The 21,585-nt window shown below is 42.5% G+C and overlaps 3 protein-coding genes across 6 annotated transcripts; 2 read left to right on the top strand and 1 right to left on the bottom strand.

Moving 5' to 3' along the window:
* Positions 1-1,707: 1,707 nt before the first annotated feature.
* LOC118391306 (uncharacterized) lies at positions 1,708-7,323 on the bottom strand. The gene is made up of 2 exons (XM_035782566.2): positions 6,862-7,323; positions 1,708-5,319 (listed from the first exon to the last, which is right to left on the bottom strand). The coding sequence occupies exons 1-2, from the start codon at positions 7,091-7,093 to the stop codon at positions 3,005-3,007; spliced, it is 2,547 nt and encodes an 848-aa protein (XP_035638459.2). The 5' UTR covers positions 7,094-7,323; the 3' UTR covers positions 1,708-3,004.
* A 4,482-nt stretch (positions 7,324-11,805) lies between these two features.
* On the top strand, positions 11,806-16,524 carry LOC118391305 (charged multivesicular body protein 1b-like). The gene is made up of 8 exons (XM_035782565.2): positions 11,806-11,974; positions 12,464-12,561; positions 12,668-12,814; positions 13,090-13,158; positions 14,998-15,105; positions 15,297-15,340; positions 15,447-15,519; positions 15,794-16,524. Exons 1-8 carry the CDS (start codon positions 11,959-11,961, stop codon positions 15,836-15,838), a joined length of 600 nt encoding a protein of 199 aa, XP_035638458.1. The 5' UTR covers positions 11,806-11,958; the 3' UTR covers positions 15,839-16,524.
* Positions 16,525-16,916: 392 nt separating this feature from the next.
* On the top strand, positions 16,917-20,745 carry rraga (Ras-related GTP binding A). Of its 4 annotated transcripts, none has more exons than XR_008060885.1 (10): positions 16,917-17,240; positions 17,835-17,951; positions 18,101-18,200; positions 18,368-18,434; positions 18,533-18,755; positions 19,023-19,118; positions 19,194-19,316; positions 19,413-19,504; positions 19,594-19,726; positions 20,272-20,745. XR_008060885.1 is itself a non-coding variant. In XM_035782564.2 (10 exons), exons 2-10 carry the CDS (start codon positions 17,925-17,927, stop codon positions 20,373-20,375), a joined length of 948 nt encoding a protein of 315 aa, XP_035638457.1. In that variant the 5' UTR covers positions 16,920-17,079; positions 17,835-17,924; the 3' UTR covers positions 20,376-20,745. The 4 variants fall into 4 exon arrangements, 3 of the variants coding, with proteins under 3 accessions (XP_035638457.1, XP_035638456.1, XP_035638455.1); XM_035782564.2 differs by having other exon boundaries at positions 16,920-17,079; positions 19,611-19,726; XM_035782563.2 differs by having other exon boundaries at positions 16,921-17,106; positions 19,611-19,726.
* Positions 20,746-21,585: the final 840 nt, after the last annotated feature.

Raw genomic sequence — 21,585 nt, 5'->3', positions numbered from 1 at the left:
ATTGTGCTTCAGTTTCATTTGCCTCACTGCCATGACTGTGCTGAAAATACATGTTGTAGATCTTTTACAGTACCCGTTGTTTATCTTATACAATGAAATGCCTTACGCTGGGAAATAACAATTGAGAGTGAATCTACATTTGCTGTGAGTGTCATTGTCGCACATGGTCAACTTATAACTATCTGTAAACTACCACATAAGATAAATTGAGGGGTGATAGTTTAAACCACTTTGGAATCTCTCATCTTAATGACCCTGATTTTTGCCCTGATAAATTACCTTTGTCATTCATTAGACACTAAAACATTTACCAAGGATGCAATCAGACATTGTTAACACCCAGATAACAAAACAATATGTACTCCACATTTTCCTAATACCTAAGCACAGCTTGTCATATCAAGATTTGTGATTACAATACGATATTAAAGTATGATCACTTCAAGAAAGTTAATTCACTTAAATTGAAGAACAACTGACTCTATATTGAGGTTCTCTAAAACACAGCAGGCTTGATCAGATACTGTCTCATTTGTACATTGTGTGTTGTGATTTGTCTATATGGTATGTCTAATTTGAAGTGTTTCTACCTTCATTCACTGCAGCATACTTGACCCTCATCTACCTCACTATAGTATATTTAAGCAATATTGCCTGAGGTGTAGTATATGGCCAATATACCACGGTAAAGGGCTGTTCTTAGCCACGATGCAACACGGCCACAGCCCTTAGCCATGATATATTACAAACCCCAGAGGTACCTTATTGCTATTGCAGTGGGGCAAAAAATTATTTAGTCAGCCACCAATTGTGCAAGTTCTCCCACTTAAAAAGATGAGAGGCCTGTAATTTTCATCATAGGTACACTTCAACTATGACATACAAAATGAGAAGAAAAAAATCCAGAATCACATTAGGATTTTTAATGAATTTATTTGCAAATTGTGGTAGAAAATAAGTATTTGGTCAATAACAAAAGTTTATCTCAATATTTTGTCATTGCCAACAAAGGGTATATAACAGAGGTCAAACATTTTCTGTAAGTCTTCACAAGGTTTTCACACACTGTTTCTGGTATTTTGGCCCATTCCTCCATGCAGATCTCCTCTAGAGCAGTGATGTTTTGGGGCTGTTGCTGGGCAACATGGACTTTCAACTCCCTCAAGATTTTCTATGGGGTTGAGATCTGGAGACTGGCTAGGCCACTCCAGGACCTTGAAATGCTTCTTACGATGTGGTGTGTTTGGGATCATTGTCATGCTGAAAGACCCAGCCACGTTTCATCTTCAATGCCCTTGCTGATGGAATGAGGTTTTCACTCAAAATCTCACGATACATGGCCCCATTCATTCTTTCCTTTACACGGATCAGTCGTCCTGGTCCATTTGCAGAAAAAAACAAAAACAAAGCATGATGTTCCCACCCCCATGCTTCACAGTAGGTATGGTGTTCTTTGGATGCAACTCAGCATTCTTTGTCCTCAAAACACGACGAGTTTAGTTTTTACCAAAAAGTTATATTTTGGTTTCATCTGACCATATGACATTCTCCCAATCTTCTTCTGGATCATCCAAATGCTATCTAGCAAACTTCAGATGGGCCTGGACATGTACTGGCTTAAGCAGGGGGACACGTCTGGCACTGCAGGATTTTAGTCCCTGGCGGCATAGTGTGTTACTGATGGTAGGCTTTGTTACTTTGGTCCCAGCTCTCTGCAGGTCATTCACTAGGTCCCCCCGTGTGGTTCTGGGATTTTTGCTCACCATTCTTGTGATCATTTTGACCCCACGGGGTGAGATCTTGCGTGGAACCCCAGATCGAGGGAGATTATCAGTGGTCTTGTATGTCTTCCATTTCCTAATAATTGCTCCCACAGTTGATTTCTTCAAACCAAGCTGCTTACCTATTGCAGATTGTCTTCCCAGCCTGGTGCAGGTCTACAATTTTGTTTCTGGTGTCCTTTGACAGCTCTTTGGTCTTGGCCATAGTGGACTTTGGAGTGTGACTGTTTGAGGTTGTGGACAGGTGTCTTTTATACTGATAACAAGTTCAAACAGGTGCCATTAATACAGGTAACGAGTGGAGGACAGAGGAGCCTCTTAAAGAAGAAGTTACACGTCTGTGAAAGCCAGAAATCTTGCTTGTTTGTAGGTGACCAAATACGGATTTTCCACCATAATTTGCAAATAAATTCATAAAAAATCCTACAATGTGATTTTCTGGATTTGTTTTTCTCATTTTCTCTGTCATAGTTGAAGTGTACCTATGATGAAAAGTACAGGCCTCATCTTTTTAAGTGGGAGAACTTGCACAATTGGTGGCTGACTAAATACAATTTTTGCCCCACGGTATACAGTCTGATATACCATGGCTGTTAGCCAATCAGCATTCAGGACTCGAACCATCGAGTTAATAATATAAGAAACGCTCGGTCTACACTTCATACAGTATTTCTGTGATGTTAAACAACTTTCTCATTAATTGACAATCTAGGATCCCCCGTCACAGGAAGGTGACAAAGAACTTGTTTGACATTGTAGCCGACAGTGCTGATGACTGATCTACAACTAATTTTGCATCATAAATACCTACTCATTATTATTTGTAAATCATTCAGTCAACATTTACCCACAATGCATCACAGATTTTATGCTCTTGAACACGGCCAAAGCCTGCCTGCCTGCCCTGCTGATGCAGCTAAAACAGCCATGTAAACGGTTCTTTCCCTCTGACATTTTTCCCTCACAGCTATTCTCTCTCCCATTCAAAACAACAACAAAAAATTGAACGATGATGTGGTGGCCGGCCTTTATCTAAAGAACTCCAATCCTCCCTATTCTGTGTCCACTGTCTCTCACGTCATAGGCAGTGTCTTTTCAAAGCATTGAACAAACTGTGCTCATGCAGCCTGTTTTCTTTTTTAACTCTATTTTGTGCCTCTGGTTACAGAGTAGAACCATATAGAACACAGCCCGCATGCTCTCCCCCACTCACATGCTGGGACCTACACCAGGCCGGTCTGCATGTGGACATGTAAAGGGTAGGTGTGGTAAAGGAGGGGGGGCTGTGCTGCCTGGGGAATGTAGTAGCTGCTGAATATGGGGTCGGCCATGTAAGGTGCAGGCTGATAGAAGCAGGTGATGTTGGCAGTATTGGGAATGGCATTCTGTTCCCCCAGCACCCTCAGAGCCAGGACCGTGATCATATTGAGTGTCTGCCTCCGCTCATGTCCCATCAAACACACTGTACTATCATCTATCACCCGACGCAGGGTCATCAGAAAGTCATATTTGCCCGTCTCCTCATCGCCAATAAAGTGGCAGCGCAGGTAGGCCTCGATTTTGCGCTGCTGCTCGCTGAGGTCAGGAAAGTCAATAAAGAAGCGGGAGCACATGTAACGCTCTAGGGACTTGATCTCTGTCTCACTGGCTGGCCTGAAGTTCCTCACCAGCAGGTCACTGTACTTCAGAAGTCCACCTCCTCTGATCTCCTCTGGGTTATGGGTGGCAATGAGTCGGAAGCGCAGGTGATCCATGGCTTGCTCAAAGTCACCGTACATGCACTCTGCTACCACAGTGATGCTGACCCTGTCTTTTAAGGCCGAGCTTGGCCCTGGAAAGACTATGGTTGTCTCTGGTGGCCCTGGTTCCTGAGCAGCAGCAGGCTCAGACTCTGGGACTCTGTCCCCTATGGTTTGAAGGGACACTGATTCCTGAGTAGCTTCTGAGTTGGGAGGCTTTTTTGAGTATTTCACCCTGACTATTTGTTCTATGTTGTGGGGTGATGTGTTTTTATCTTGGGATGAAACAGCTGGAGTAAGGTGATCTGTGAGTGTTTTAGTGCTCTCTGAGTTCCTCTGTCTGGACCCTAAGGAAGATGAATAATGGCCTTGATCAGTGTCTATTAAAGAGGGATTTGGTTGTATTTCTATAGGCTCAAACAGCTGTGTTGTCAGATCTGACAGATCTTTTAACAAAGACCATTTTTCAGGGAGTGATGAAGTGCTGCTCATCTTTCGTGACATCTTCCTTGGAGATTTAGGTGAGGGGCAAAAGTCAGGTACAACTTGCTGGGATGTGTCACAGGTTTTCTTGGCTGGGGGAAGGAATGAATGTTCAAGGTGTACGTTTTGTGTGACAGCAGTGCAGTCTTGGGATGTGGATTGAAGTATCACCTGAAGTTGAGCTTGCTCTTGTTGCAGTGCTGAGTTCTCTGTGAGCAACATGGGGGATGGATTGATGTCTTTTGACTCAGAAATCAATGACTCCTCTGTGTTACTTTGAAGGTCTACAGATGTATTTGGCACCAGAGGTTCCATCTCTTCTGTCATTGTTTTGGAGGATATAACTGAGAGGTAATCTGTATTCTGAACAAATTGTATTTTTACTGTATCAACTGTTAACACCACCACCTCTTCTACCTCTTCCTCATCCTCCAGAGATCCCAGGTCAAGCTCTGCTTTCGCTAACACTTCCTGTTCCTCTTGCTTTCCAGTTGCATGCACATCCATCGGATGCAATGATTCTTCCATTTGAACAATAACCTCTTCACTGTGGCACAGACTGTCAGTGAAGTGTGTCATCATTGAGTCATTGTCTTTATGTTCTTTTAGATTCACAGAAGGGTACTGGGGTTCCATTATGGTTTTCTCTGCCCCTCTATCCAGATATAACACATTGCCATTGTGTAACTCCAATCCCTTACACTGACCCTCTTGCCTCCTCTCAGTCTCCCAATATGCCTCCAGCATATGGTCCAATATAATCTGGAAGGAGTCCACACTGAATTCAAACTGTCGTCGCAGGGAATTTACGAACCTGAGCCCCACAGTCTTACCCCGGTTATTGGACAGTGAGATTAGGCTCCAGCGGTCGTGCTCATTGAAGACCTTGACCATCTTCTGTACGTAGGCCTCCTTCATGGTGAGGCAGGTGATCTTGCGTCTGTTGACCCCATGGGGAAGGAGGTCACGCAGGCTGCCCAGCACCACCTCCTTGATAACCTGGAAGTCCTCCTGTCTGGGCAGCTCCACTCCAAAGATGATGTCCAGGTCTCTGTAGCCCGTGCCGTTGTCCCTGACCATCACATAACTGGCGGTGGAGCCATTGAGGCGGATGTCCCTTACCCTGATCTCCCTCTCCACCAGCCGGTCCTTTACTACATGGATGATGTCCATGGGTCTCACCTCCAGGGTGGGGAAGTTCCCTCGGCCGTGGATGGGGATCACCTCTGTCAACACCTGGTCCAGAGTCTGGACTTGCTCCAGGGTCAAGTTGTGAAATCTTCTATCCATTTGGAGCTCCATTATCTTGGGTTGACCTGCAAAAGGACACAATATTGTATTTAGAAGAACCTGTGTAATTTCATGCCACAAAATGTGTGTTCAATGGGAAAGATTCTAATGCATTTTACAACAAGTGAAGAAATACTATCATTCATTCATTCACATTGAGTTCAGGGGATGTCAATGTCAACACTGAAACACAAGAGACACCAAAGGCACAGATTGCACCATTCCAAATGAAAAAAGCTGTGTTGGTCCTGCCTCAGCAGGATACAAGGCACCATCTATGGAATATGCTGTAGGATGCCTCCTCCAACTCACAAATCTTGCCAGTTACTGTCACACATGTGCATTACCCCCCCCCCCTTACACCCACATGAACACATGGGGGTGGAAGATGCAAAATGAAAAATTAATCAGGAAGGTAACCAGCTAGGAACATCCTCTCAGAAGAGAAGTAATATGAGCAAACCGTGTCCTTGTTGTTCTAGTTTGCACAATATACTCTGATCCAAAGGTAATAGTTTTATTTTCAACTGCTTAATTTGTGTATTTTAAATTTAGTGATAAATGAACTCATTAAATAAAAAATACTCTTGGCTGTCTATAAACAAATCAACAAGGCTACGTAAACATTTGGAAATTATATCCTACAAATAAGATTAGCCTGATGTCGCCGACACAGATTTAACATGAACAGTGGTGGGAGGTTAACAGCTGGGGTATGTATTGGTACTTTCCCACAAGAGACAAAAGTTTACATGGACAGTTCTTATGGAATCCATCATGTACTGGAATAATAGTCGCATGCTGCAGAATTTTAGTCTCATGTGCAACCCCTTCTCGCCCGCGCGCCTGCTCCCACTCTTTAGATAAAACTGTATGAGTCATACAGTCACTGAATAAAGCACCCCTCGCCGCGTCTTCTGGATTTTCTGCATGCGTGTAAAAAACATCGCCACTTCTCACATATTCCCATTGTATATTTGAGACTTATGCTATACAAATATGGTATTTCAAGCAAAGAGTCCAGTTGTTGATAATCAGAATCGATCAAGTAAAATATTGCGTAGGTTATCAATCTGTTCTCTTGAGATTTTATTTTACAGTCCTTATTAGACTAAATACTCAACGACGTGATGCCGCGCATGCACGGTCTATGCAATTTACCTACATAATATTTACAAACCTTTTATTAGCCTAGTTAACACTCACAGGACAGTGAATAGACAACGCACGTAGACTACATAAACATGCTTAACAACAACTAAATATTTTATTGAACAGAAACTAATAAAATAAAACATTTTGGTGAGTTTAGTTTACACCTCTTCTCCCACGTCTTCACCTGATGCAATATTGTTAGGTATAATTTGCACACTGGCCAACATTGTTTGCTATTGTTTAATCGATTCATGGACAATGCAAATCATTAGCCTATCAAATGTACATATTTGTTTGATCCATTTACATTCAAATTGTATAAGCACAGACCTTATGTATTTCGAAATTATTCCTGTATCAAATGTAACATGACAATGATCATGCAATTAAATAATTGACTTTAGCCTACTCACCTAACTGCTGAATGAAATGGTAGAACTTAGCCAAACTATAGTGATAAAAACAACAATAAGTGATATCCAACAGGTTTAATTGGATCTCCGAGTCGTAGACACAATTGGTTATTATCTTGCTAAACTGTAGGTTCGTGCGTGATTGCTGTCCAACAAGACAGTGGTGCTGAAACAAACTGAAGTTCAACCACGCACTGTTTTCTCTCAACTGGGAGCGTAATGTAGTTTCCATGGCAATCTGGCGTCACGATGTTACGGTAACTGAACGATACTCTGTCTGTTCATTATGGGATTATCTATCAATCAATCTACATATACAAAAGTATGTGGACACTTCAAATGAGGATTCGGCTATTTTCAGCCACACCAGTTGCTGACAGGTGTATAAAATCCATCATTGGATGCCACCTTTTCAATAAGTTAGTTCTGCACTGCTAGATCTGCCTAGGTCAACTGTAAGTGCTGTTTTTGGGAAGTGGAAACATTTAGGAGCAACAACGGCTCAGCTGCGACATGGTAGGCCACACACGCTCACAGAATGGGACCGCCAAGTGCCGAAGCATGTAGCGAGTAAAAATAATCTGTTCCAAGTTCCAAACTGCCTCAGGAAGCAACGTCAGCACACTGTTTGTCGGGAGCTTAATGAAATGGGTTTCCATGGCCGAGCAGCCAATGGTGGCAAGCCCAAGATCACCATGTGCAATGCCAAGCGTTGGCTGGAGTGGTGTATAGCTTGCCGCCATTGGACTCTGGAGCAGTGGAAACGCGTTCTCTGGAGTGATGTTTCCATCTGGCAGTCCGAAGGACAAATCTGGGTTTGGTGGACTCCAGGAGAATGCTACCTGCCCGAATGCATAGTGCCAACTTTAAAGTTGGGTGGAGGAGGAATAATGGTCTGGAACTGTTTTTCATGGTTTGGGCTAGGCCCCTTCCAGTGAAGGGAATTCTTAATGCTACAGCATACAATTACATTCTAGACGATTCTGTGCTTCCAACTTTGTGGCAACAGTTTTAGGCAAGGCCCTTTCCTGTTTCAGCATTACGATGCCCCCCATGCACAAAGCAAAGTCCATGGTTTGTCGAGATCAGTGTGGAAGAACTTGACTGGCCTGCACAGAGCCCGGATGTCAACCCCATCGAACACCTTTGGGATGAATTGGAATGCCGACTGCGAGCCAGGTTAAATCGACCAAAATCAGTGCCCGACCTCACTAATGCTCTTGTGCATGAATGGAAGCAAGTCCCTGCAGCAATGTTCCAACATCTAGTGGAAAGCCTTCCTAGAAGAGTGGATATTGTTATTGCAGCAAAGGGGGGGGACCAACTCTATATTAATGCCCATGATTTTGGAATGACATGTTTGAAGAGCAGGTGTTTTCATACTTTTGGTTATGTAGTTTGTCTGTCAATGTTTTCATACCCCTTGACTTATTCCACATTTTATTGTTACAGCCTGAATTCAAGATGGATTAAATATAGTTTTTTGACCCATCTACAGGTAATACACCATAATGACAAAGGAAAAACAAGTTTTTAGAAATTTTATCAAATGTATAAATCAAATAAACTGATCACATTTACATAAGTATTCAGACCCTTTACTCAGTACTTTGTTGAAGCATCTTTGGCAGCGATTACAGCCTCGAGTCTTCTTGGGCATGACGCTACAACCTTGGCACACCTGTATTTGGGGAGTATTTCCCATTGTTTTCTGCAGATCCTCTCAAGCTCTATCAGGTTGGATGAGGTTGGATGAGGAGAGTTGCTGCACAGCTATTTTCAGGTCTCTCAATAGATGTTCGATTGGGTTCAAGTCCAGGCTCTGGTTGGGCAACTCAAGGACATTCAAAGACTCCATGCCACTCCTGCGTTTTCTTGTCTGTGTGCTTAAGGTCGTTGTCCTTTTGGAAGGTGGACCTTTGCCACAGTCTGAGGTTCTGAGCGCTCTGGAGCAGGTTTTCATCAAGGATCTCTCTGTACTTTGCTCCGTTCATCTTGAACTTGACTAGTCACCCAGTCCCTGCCACTGAAAAAACATCCCCACCACATGATGCTACCACCACCGGCAGGGTAGCGTAGTGGTTAGAGCGTTGGACTAGTAACCGAAAGGTTGCAAGTTCAAATCCCCAAGCTGACAAGGTACAAAATCTGTCATTCTGCCCCTGAACAGGCAGTTAACCCACTGTTCCTTGGCCGTCATTGAAAATAAGAATTTGTTCTTAACTGACTTGCCTAGTAAAATAAAGGTAAAATAAAACCATGCTTCAATGTAGGGATGGTGCCCAGTTTCCTCCAGATGTGATGCTTGACATTCAGGCCAAAGAATTCAATATTGGTTTCATCAGACAAGAGAATCTTGTTTCTCATGTTCTGAGAGTCTTTCGGTGCCTTTTGGCAAACTCCAAGTTGGCTGTCATGTGCCTTTTACTGAGGAGTGGCTTCTGTCAGGCCATTCCACCATAACGACCTGATGAGTGGATTGCTGCAGAGATGGTTGTCCTTCTGGAAGGTTCTCCCATCTCCACAGTAGAACTCTGGAGCTTTGTCAGAGTGACTATCGGGTTCTTGGTCACCTCCCTGACCAAGGCCCTTCTCCCCCGATTGCTCATTTTGGCCGCGTGGCCAGCTCTAGGAAGAGTCTTGGTTGTTCCAAACTTCTTCCATTAAAGAATGATGGAGGCCACTGTGTTCTTGTGGACCTTCAGTGCTGGAGACATTTTTTGGTACCCTTCCGCAGATCTGTGGCTCGGCACAATCCTTTCTCGGAGCTCTATGGACAATTCCTTCGACCCCATGGCTTTGTTTTTGCTCTGACATGCACTGTCAACTGTGGGACCTTATATAGACAGTTGCTTTGTCATTATGGGTTATTGTGTGTAGAATGATGAGGGGGAAAAATTGATTCATTCAATTTTAGAATAAGGCTGTAAAGTAACAATGTGGAAAAAGTCAAGGGGTCTGAATACTTGCTATATACAGCAATAGCTGAATAGGATGACATTGACTGGAATACTGTATGTAAACATTATTAAAGTGACTAGTGTCCCATTATTAAAGTGACCAGTAATTCCATGTCTATGTACATAGGACAGCAACCTCTAAGGTGCAGGGTTGAGTAACCGGGTGGTAGCTGGCTAGTGACAGGGTTGAGGCCGGCTAGTGATGGCTATTTAACAGTTTGATGGCCTTGAGATATAATCTGTTTTTCAGTCTCTCGGTCCCAGCTTTGATGCACCTGTACTGACCTCGCCTTCTGGATGATAGTGGGGTGAACAGGCCGTGGCTTGGGTGGTTGATGTCCTTGATTATCGTTTTGGCTTACCTGTGACATTGGGTGCTGTATGTGTCCTGCAGGGCAGTGTGCCCCTGGAGATGCGTTGGGCAGACCTCACCACTCTGTGGAGAGCCCTGCAGTTGCCATACCAGGCAGTGATACAGCCCTACAGGATGCTCTCAATGGTGTATCTTTAAATGTTTGTGAGGATCTTAAGGGCCAAGCAAAATTTCTTCAGCCTCCTAAGATTGAAGAGCTGCTGCTGCGTCTTCTTCACCACATTGTCTGTGGGTGGACCATTTCAGATTGTCAGTGATGTGTATGCCAAGAAACAAGAAGCTTTTCACCTTCTTCCCTGCTGTCCCGTCGATGGGGATGGGTGCGTTCTCCCTCTGCTGTTTCCTGAAGTCCACGATCAGTTCCTTTGTTTTGTTGATGTTGAGGGAGAAGTTATTTTCTTGGCACCACTCCGCCAGGGCTCTCACCTCCTCCCTGTAGGCTATCTTGTTATTTTTGGTAATCAGGCCTACTACTGTTGTCTGCAAACGTAATGATTGAGTTGGAGGCCTGCGTGGCCATGCAGTTATGGGTAAACAGGGAGTACAGGAGAGGGCTGAGCACGCACCCCTTTGGGGCTCCTGTGTTGAGGATGTTGTTTCCTACCTTCACCATGTGGGGGCGGCCCATCAGGAGGTCCATGACCCAGTTGCACAGGGCGGGGTTCAGACCCAGGGCCCCGAGCTTAATGATGAGCTTTCGAGGTTACTATGGTGTTGAAGGCTGAGCTGTAGTCAATGAACAGTATTCTTACTTAGGTATTCCTCTTGTCCAGATGGGATAGGGCAGCTTGCAGTGCAATGGCGATTGCGTCGTATGCATATCTATTGGGGCGGTATGCAAATTGAAGTGGGTCTATGGTGTCAGGTAGGGTGGAGGTGATGTGATCCTTAACTAGCCTCCAAAGTACTTCATGATGACAGAAGGGAATGACAGTCATTTAGTTCAGTTGCCTTTGCTTTCTTGGGTACAGGAAAAATGGTGGACATCTTGAAGCGGGGACAGCAGACTGGGATAGGAAGAGATTGAATAACACTCCAGACAGCTGGTCTGCACATGCTCTGAGGATGTGGCTAGGATAGTGATATGGGAGTTTGTGTTATTGGGAAATTGCACTCCTCCAGGATTGGTGATTAAATGCCTCAGTATCATTTAGGGGTGAATGAGCAGACATTCATAGAGCAGAGCAGGAGGAGCTTGGGAGGAATGCACTGGCTGCCTCAGAGGGGGAATATTATATCAGACAGAGGGTGAGTCATCCCCTCACCGCTGTGATCCAGAGACGCAAACCTAATCATCAATCAAGCTCGATTCCCGCCCACTCCCCAGTTATGCCACCACCAGCACAACTTGTCTTTGAGGAGAACCCCCAGCACTAACCTGATTGGATTGTCTCTGCACTGACATACCACCAGAGATAAGGGATAGAGGGAGGACAAGGCTGTGCACATAATAGATAGCAATATTGTGGCAAATGTAATAATCCTGGATAAATGTAATAATTCCAGAACTTTACACGTCCATTCAGACATCCACTGACAGAAATAAAATAGTTATTTTTGGGGGTTGTTAGTGACGTCAAATGCAACGCACTGAACGCACCCCCTGAACATGTGATGGTGACGTCATATTTGGGTAGTGTGCCCGGAAGTATCAACGATAGTCAAATTAAAATAGGAAAAGCAAGTGCTGCATTACGTTTAAATCGAGAAGAATAAGAGCAATAACAAGATATTAATTATCGGACCATCAAGGACCCTACCAGCATGTCGAATATGGATAGTATCCTTTGGAAGAGTGTTAGCTAGGCGTGAAAATGGCACCAGGAAATATAGGTAGACAAGGAAGGCCTTTTAAGTTCATGATAATGCCTCGTCTGAATAGGATTTTAAAATACATATATAGCTATCAGGTTTAGATTTGTATTTAAGCATAAAGTTTATACTTGTATTGCTTGGTGACAAAGGTAAACGCTTGTTTGCTCATATTGATATTGTAACGACATCTGCCAAAGTAGGCATAATCTATGAATACACAACCAGTTTAGTAAACAATTTTACTAGTCTGAAGAAATCCAGTGCCTGGTAGCATGACTGGCATTTTCAGTTTATTCACATGTCTACATCACAGGTATTTCATTTCGGTGGTGGAAGCACGTCACCATCGAGTAAAGTTTGTATAGAGGGTACGAAGAAAGTTTCAGTATTTGTGCCCCTTTGGGTTTAATTTATGTATGACAATTTTGACACAGTCTTTAACGTCACGTCACAGAGCATCTCTTCAATCTCAAGTTTTCAGCCAAAGAACTGCAACGAAACTCTAAGAAATGTGACAAAGAGGAAAAGGCAGAGAAGGCCAAAGTCAAAAAAGTAAGTAGGCTTTTTACATCATTAGTCAATCCCTGAATCACCTCACCTTAACTCTGAACATATCAACTGAGAATGTAGGGATACTGAACCTTTATCCTTGCCATAGGCTATCCAAAAAGGAAATGTGGAAGTGGCACGGATCCATGCGGAAAACGCCATCAGACAGAAGAACCAGTCGGTCAACTTCCTTAGGATGAGCGCTCGGATCGATGCAGTGGCCTCCAGAGTCCAAACGGCAGTCACAATGAACAAGGTGCAGTTGTTATACATACCTATGAGACTTCACACAGCAATGTTCTTGTTTTGTAGATAAACATTTGGTCACACTTTACAACACGTAAAACATTGGTTTGGATGTTCAAAATGGAGACACTAATTCTGTTTCAGGTGGTTCCACACTTTTTTACTTTGGAGGGAAAATTTGGTGCAATGTTGTGTGAAAGTGCAAGGTAACTATGGCAACAATGGCTGTGTCCAACCACACAGCAAGGTACCTTTCTATTTAAGTAATGTTGGTTATTTCTACAGGTCACTAAATCTATGGCTGGAGTGGTGAAAGGCATGGATGCCACACTGAAGAGTATGAACCTGGAGAAGGTAAAGTGTGTATTTTTGAATTTTACTTGGATCCCCATTAGCTGTTGCAAAACCAGCAGAAACCAGCAGCTATTCTTCCACACAAAACATGAAACATGGCACAATACAGAACATTAATAGATAAGAACAGCTCAAGGACAGAACTACATACATTTTAAAATGTCACACACAGCCTCCACATCAGTACAGCCGTCTTCATCGACCTGGCCAAGGCTTTTGACTCTTGTCAATCACCGCATTCTTATCGGCAGAATCAATAGCCTTGGCTTCTCAAATGACTGCCTCACCTGGTTCACCAACTACAACTACTCAGATAGAGTTCAGTGTGTCAAATCGGAGGGCCTGTTGTCTGGACCTCTGGCGGTCTCAATGGGGTTGTCACAGGGTTCAATTCTCGGGCCGACTCTTTTCTCTGTATACATCAATAATGTCGCTCTTGCTGCTGGTGATTCTCTGATCCACCTCTACACAGATGACATCATTCTGTATATTTCTGGCCCTTCTTTGGACACTGTGCTAACAAACTTCCAAACGAGCTTCAACGCCATACAACACTCCTTCCGTGGCCTCCAACTGCTTTTTAAATGCTCTAAGTGCATGTTCTCCATCCGATTGCTGCCCGCACCCTCCCGCCCGACTAGCATCACTACTCATCACTACTCTGGACGGTTCTGACCTAGAATATGTGGACAACTACAAATACCTAGGTGTCTGGTTAGACTTTAAACTCTCCTTCCAGACTCACGTTAAGCATCTCCAATCCAAAATTAAATCTAGAATCGGCTTCCTATTTCGCAACAAAGCCCCCTTCACTCATGCTTCCAAACATACCCTCGTAAAACTGACTATCCTACCGATCCTTGACTTTGACTTTTACAAAATAGCCTCCATCACTACTCAGCAAACTGGATGTAGTCTATCACAGTGCCATCTGTTTTGTCATATTAATGCCAAACCCACGGGCTCCAAGTCATCTATAAGTCTTTGCTAGGTAAAGCCCCACCTTATCTTAGCTCTCTTGTCACCATAGCAACACCCACCCATAGCACGCACTCCAGCAGATATATTTCACTGGTCATCCCCAAAGCCAACACTTCCTTTGGCTGCCTTTCCTTTCAGTTCTCTGCTGCCAATGACTGGAAAAATTGCAAAAATCACTGAAGTTGGAGTCTTAGATCTCCCTCACTAACTTTAAGCATCAGCTGTGTACAGGTACAGTGAATCTGTAAATGGCACACCCAACTACCTCATCCCCATATTATTACTTACTCTCTTTCTCTTTTGTACCCCAGTATCTCTACTTGCTCATCATCATCTGCATATCTATCACTCCAGTGTTAATGCTAAATTGTAATTATTTTGCCTCTATGGCCTATTTATTGCCGACCTCCCTACTCTTCTACATTTGCCCACACTGTACATAGATTTTTCTATTGTGTTATTGACTGTACGTTTGTTTGTGTAACTGTTGTTTTTGTCGCACTGCTTTGTTTTATCTTGGCCAGGTCGCAGTTGTAAATTATAACTTGTTCTCAACTGTCCGACCTGGTTAAATAAAGATGAAATAAAAAATAAAAACATGCACACAAAATATATAGGTCAAATAGGGGAGAGACTTCGTACCATCTTTATTGTTTTTTAAATCCAGGTTTTGCTGTTTACTTGAGCAATCACAGATGGGAGTTCCGTGCAATCATGGCTGTGTGTGTGCACACATAGTGCTGGTAGTCAAATACAGCTATTTGATAGGTGTCACTCTCTTTTTAGACAGTATATGTCTTATGTTCTTCACAATCACAATGAGAGGGAAATTGTGTAATGAATGTCTAATCTCTCTAGATCTCAGGCCTCATGGACAAGTTTGAACATCAATTTGAGACATTGGATGTGCAGACAGCCCAAATGGAGGACACCATGAGTAGCACAACCACACTTACCACACCACAGGTAATGATGCTTTTCTGTGCTCCTGCTAGACAGACCTTTTGTCTTTGACCAGATGTGCGGCCTTTAATCTTGAAGTCTGTAACAGTAAATACACACCCAAGTGCAGATCATGGTGAGATACATTTATTTTGATTAGTTTATTCTGCTCTGTTCACAAACAATGGAGATTAACAGTCAGTGACGTGTTTCAGAATCAAGTGGATTCACTGATGCACGAATTGGCTGATGAAGCAGGGTGAGTATTCCTCATTTTGTGGTTTTCTCTATTCTTGAAAAAACGTGTATATAAAGGATGAAAATGTAATGAATAGCAATTTGTTCTTCTGTTTCTTTATGTTTAGTTTGGACCTGAACATGGAGCTCCCACAGGGGCAGACTGGATCAGTGGGCACCAGCGTAGCATCAGTAGAGCAGGTACAGAAACAGGCCCTGAACAAGAGCCATTATATACCCTACCACACTTTCAATTGTCTACTGAACAGGATATTTCAAATAAATTATTGGGATAATAGAGCAATGATAACATTGCTGATATTATTATTATTGTAGCTGTGCCTCGGGCTTGCAGAAATATTGCCCTCAGCCCCACCTCTCACCCTTCTTACACAATAAAAAAAGTTATATTTTTAGAGATGTCTGACTTACTGCATCTGCAACAACATAACACCTGTTTTTCTTTTGTTTTCAGGATGAACTGTCTTCAAGGCTTGCCAAACTCCGAGACCAAATGTAAAGGAAGAACTCAGTCTGAGACCTCAATGCATGGCCTGAACTGGCCTAAACTGGATAAAAATCCAAGACCTGCTGTTCTTTTCATAATGTCTTTGTCTCTCATTTAGTTTCTCTTTAAATGTATACCTTTAAGAGCCTTGTCCTTGTCCTTTATTGGTGTTCGAAATGTACTATTTTATATAGAGAGTATGAAGGTAGGAATATAGTCCACCAGCCTACTAACACAGACTTATTGGTTATGGAAAATTCATGATTTAAAAAATATAACTGTTATGGTTGCATCTCCAACTGATGCTTTTTGTATATCTTTTTTTTTATTGTGTTGTAGTTTGGCAGACCTCTCTTGTGTCTTAAAATGAAACGACAATGTTATATGATGCGTTTCTTTCCGGTGTCCCTCCATTTACCCATTTCCTGACAAGATATTTTATTCACGTGAATAATTGTGTTTAAAAAAAATGATGTGTATATATTCTCCTATCCTGTATCAGAACGGCATGGTTTTATGAAAAGATTGGTTGGTTGATTCTTACATTTGATAACTCTTGAGTTTTGGGGTTGTTTTTTGTGTCTACACAGTTTAGGGTATTAGATAATACAATTTTATACAGTAGGCCGTCATTGTAAATAAGAATTTGTTCTTAATTAACTGACTTGCCTAGTTAAATAAAGTTTAAATAAAAATAACACCTTTAGCCTCTTGTACCTTTTTCAGTCTCATTTCCATGTACATCTCACCCTATTTGCATGTATGTAAACAATGTTGAAAATAATAGGGTTTAAAGCAGTGCTTGAATTGGACCGAAATAGGTGCCTGTACTCATTCTGGTACTGTTTATATTTAAGTGCAGGAGCGCAACAATACTTTTGAGCTAATATTATATTTAGAGGAACAGGAGCTCAAGCAGTAAAACATGTGAGGTGCAGGTACTAATTCAAGCTCTGGCTTAAAGATAAATGTTGAATGCACATGTCAAAATGACATATAGTCTGATGAAATTAGCCACGTTACAACAAAAATATCCCCAAGATTTGACGCTTTGGAACGCACTCACACTTACGCATTGCATTCTTGGGTCACGTGAATTGCCCCCTCCCAGCTAGTAATCACGTGAAATGTCTAAGACGCTGTATAGACAGTGGAGTTAGTTTCTGTACCTCTCTCGCTACTCAACTAACCAAATATTTATAAAAGTCGTTTTTTTCTGTTATTATTTTACGAGCCTCGACCAGCCTCTTCAGGTGAAAAACGCATCAGATGACCCGTCGGTAGTATAATCGTAACCGAATGATATTGCATGTTTTGTGGGCCTGCCAGTTAACGTTAGCTAGCATCAGCATGTTTGTGGAGGCTTAAACACAGCAAGCAATGGACCTGTCCGCTCGCTAGCTATCTAAATCAAGTAATGTATAAGCTATTTTAAATCGAAAACATTGACATAACTATATAGTTACTGAATATTTTGTCAATAATTTAGCAATTATTCATCGCAAGCGAGTAAACTAAACCTTTTCTGAATGTTGTTTAACGTTATTAGCTTGCTAAGTTCGTTAGTTAGCTCACTTGTTGTACATAGCTAACGTTAGTTTTATGTAGTTAGTTATTTTGATAGTTGAGAACGTAGCAAACTACACCAACATTGTAGTACATCTGGCTACACTTGAATACCAAAGTTACACTTCCCTTTTTTCATTTCACTTTTTATGCTGTATCCCCTTTTGTAAATAATATTTGCTAATTTGTGCAATGTATAACACTGGTAGTGCAAATGCTTTAATTTACATTTTTCACATATCCTAACTATATCTGGCCCTCTAGTATCATATAAGCTAGTAATCATATACTCTTGCAATCTAGATAATTTACCTATTATGTAGCTAACATTTTTTTTGACCTTACCAACTGTTTAGTTTGGGTGATACTAGCTAGTAATTACATCACATTAGAGATAATGACATATCTGTATTTATTATGCATGTTATTTATTCTGCTGAAGCTGTAAGTGATACGAACAGAAAGCCTGCTGAAGAGGGCCAAAGTCAGACTGACTAGATTTCAACATTCTGCAAACTGAAAGATTAAGGGGATGTCAAGCACAGCCATGAAGAAAAAGGTAGATAAATAAAAAATGAACTCTACACTGGTATTTGTAAGAATTTAAAAACAACATTTTCAGTGACAATGGACACTGGGGGCTCAGAAGAGTTGTAGGAGTCTGTGGTTGTCCCCCTATAGAAATTCCCCTTATGCAATTGTCTAAAGGTGTTGCTGATGGGCAAGAGTGGGTCTGGGAAGACGAGCATGAGATCGATCATCTTTGCCAACTACATAGCCCGAGACACACGCCGCCTTGGAGCCACGAGTAAGCACTAGCTGAAGTTTCTAAACTAAATACATTACTAAATACATTTTTAAGCCAGTTGAAAATGTAATCATTTCAATTGTTGTCAGATAGCTAAGTTGTGTTGCATTGATGCTCACCCTATTCTAATTATTTAATTTTCTTTCTCCTATCCTCTTGCGACTTAGTTGATGTGGAGCACTCCCATGTGCGATTCCTTGGCAATCTGGTTTTGAACTTGTGGGACTGTGGAGGGTAAGTCAACCAGTCTCTTTTAGCCTCATTTGACAAGCTGTAGGGTGTTTCTCTATGTGTATCACCACAATTAACACTCTGCTTCCTGTGTCTGTCAGACAAGACACTTTCATGGAGAACTACTTTACCAGCCAGAGAGACAACATATTCAGGAACGTGGAGGTACTGATCTATGTGTTCGATGTGGAGAGCCGTGAGCTGGAGAAGGACATGCATTACTACCAGTCCTGTCTGGAGGCAATCCTCCAGAACTCCCCTGACGCCAAGGTCTTCTGCCTGGTGCACAAAATGGATCTGGTTCAGGAGGACCAGAGAGACCTGGTGAGCTGGGGTTCACACACAACGCCATGCTGATCAGACACTTACTGTTTTAATGCATCAACTCATATTCACTTATTCATACACACATTGAATTTTAAGACATATTTCACTAGGAATCTGGCTTAACACTTTTGCGGCACTCAGACATTCCTTCAAATGGCCAGAGGGCTCCACCACTAACCAACCTGTTAGGCTATTTATTTAGTATGGGGGTGTACTCAACTCTTAACACCTATGTGGAAGAGTGATTGTCCTCCCTTTCTCCAGATCTTTAAGGAGCGTGAAGAGGACCTGAGGCGTCTGTCCAAGCCATTGGCTTGCACCTGCTTCAGAACATCAATCTGGGATGAAACACTGTACAAGGTAGCTGTTCTGTCTGTATGACTGTTTATCGCTGTTCCCTCAGATAAGTCTCTAACATATTGTTTCTCTCTTAAGGCATGGTCCAGTATTGTTTACCAGCTGATCCCCAATGTACAGCAGCTGGAGACAAACCTGCGTAACTTTGCCCAGATCATTGAGGCAGACGAAGTGCTTCTGTTTGAGAGAGCCACTTTTCTGGTGAGCGCTGCTAGCTATTGAAAACTGATTTGTTGAAAATCTGATGGTTGGATGAGTAGGAAATTATGTAATTTCTGGTGGTAATGTTTGTTACAGGTAATCTCTCACTACCAGTGCAAAGAGCAGCGTGATGCTCACCGCTTTGAGAAGATCAGCAACATCATCAAACAGTTCAAGCTCAGTTGTAGGTGAGGTCATCCTCCAGGAGGAACATGTCTCTGTGGTGACCTTACTGCGTCTCGACCTGGTATCTCTCTTTGGTGTTTTCATGATGCAGTACTTTGGTGTTTGCAGTAAACTGGCAGCCTCCTTCCAGAGCATGGAGGTGAGGAACTCCAACTTTGCCGCCTTCATTGATGTCTTCACCTCTAATACATATGTTATGGTGATAATGTCTGACCCCTCCATACGTAAGTATAGCCATTATTACTATTATTAAGGACTTGTTTGTACATGAGAAAATACATATACTGTAAGTCAATCAATCAAATATATTTATAAAGCCATTTTTATATCAGCAGATGTCAAAGTGCTATACACACAGAAACCCAGCCTAAAAGCCCAAAGAGCAAGCGATGCAGATGTAGAAGCATGGTGGCTAGGAAAAACTCCCTAGAAAGGCAGGACCCTAGGAAGAAACCTAGAGAGGAACCAGGCTCTGAGGGGTGGCAAGTCATCTTCTGGCTGTGCCGGTTGGAGATTATAACAGGCCAGAATGTTCTCAAAGATATTCAAACATTCATAGATGACCAGCAGGGTTAAATAATAATCACAGTGGTTGTAGAGGGTGCAACAGGTTAGTACATCAGGAGTAAATGTCACTTGGCTTTTCATAGCTGGGCATTCAGAGGTCGAGACAGCAGATGCGGTAGAAAGAGTTGAAAACAGCAGATCTGGGACAAGGTAGTACATCCGGTGAACATGACACTCTAAATAATGTTGTCTCTACTTATAGCCTCTGCAGCCACACTCATTAACATCCGCAACGCCAGGAAACACTTTGAGAAGCTGGAGCGTCTGGATGGACCAAAACACAGCCTGACCATGCGTATGCGCTAAGCACTGCATCTGGACCAGGGGGTGCCAGCCAGCTGAACCAATCAGTCCACAGACAGCTAACTACAGGCTGTGGTCCAGCCTTGACCAACGCATATGAGCAGCCCTGCACTGTGCTACCCTGTCTCACTCAATCACATGTTTTTCCTACAGAAGATTCTGTTTTCCTTTAAGTCAAATCTTTGTTGATCTCATGTATCATGAACTGTGATGCTTTTCTCAGACATGTCAGATTTCAAAAAAATCTATATAGAAAAATCTATTAAATGCTCATATTTTACTGTTAGGGGATACCAATGCTGTCTTGGTCTGTCACAGTCACTCTGTAAATGGAAGCACAGTATGTCGATTAAAAAAGGAGCCTCAGAAATGATTTTCTGCTTTGCATAGTCAAGTGACTATCTTTACAATGATCTGCTGTTGTCAAGGCTAGTGTTACGTTACTATGTGGATGTGATGAGTGCTACCTCACCATGCCATCTCATGTAGTCAAGGCTTTGACACTGAATTCTATGAATGAGGGCTCTAAAACCATGTTCCTGGTGAGCTATGGTCCTGTAGGTTTTCACTCCAAACCCTAATATAGCACACCTGTTTCTAACAATTAGCTGGTTGATAATCTGAACCAGATTCGTAACATGGGGTTGGAGCAAAAACCTACAGAGGGGTAGTGCTCCAGGAGCATGGTTTGAGACCTGTCATCAATGCTTTGAGGTGATGGAAACTGGTGAGAGGTGGGATATGGGTGTGAGCTCAACAAATACAGTATCTCACACTGTTGAACACTGGAAAACACATTTTGTGAAGACGTTAAACCTGGAATAGTGCATTCATGCATAAATAAAACATATTTAGAAATAAGTCTGGTGTGTTCTGCAACATGTGACAAGGAATATAATATGGTGTAGGTTTTGTTGAATTTTTTTGTACTTTTTACACCCTTTTTCGTGATATTCAATTGGTAGTTAGTCTTGTCCCATCACTGCAACTCCGTACGGACTCGGGAGGGGTGAAGGTCGAGAGCCATGTGGCAGGGTTGTCCTTCGAAACACGACCCTGCCAAGCCGCATTGCTTCTTGACACACTGCTCGCTTAATAAGGATTAGACCCTTATTTTTAAATTTTCGCCTAAAATGACATACCCAAATCTAACTGCCTGTAGCTCAGGCCATGAAGCAAGGATATGGATATTCTTGGTACAATTTGAAAGGAA

Source organism: Oncorhynchus keta, chromosome 12, assembly GCF_023373465.1.
Source record: "Oncorhynchus keta strain PuntledgeMale-10-30-2019 chromosome 12, Oket_V2, whole genome shotgun sequence".
Classification (NCBI taxonomy): Eukaryota; Metazoa; Chordata; class Actinopteri; order Salmoniformes; family Salmonidae; genus Oncorhynchus; species Oncorhynchus keta.
Note: the sequence above shows the minus strand (reverse complement) of the source record. Positions and strands in the feature narration are given on the sequence as shown.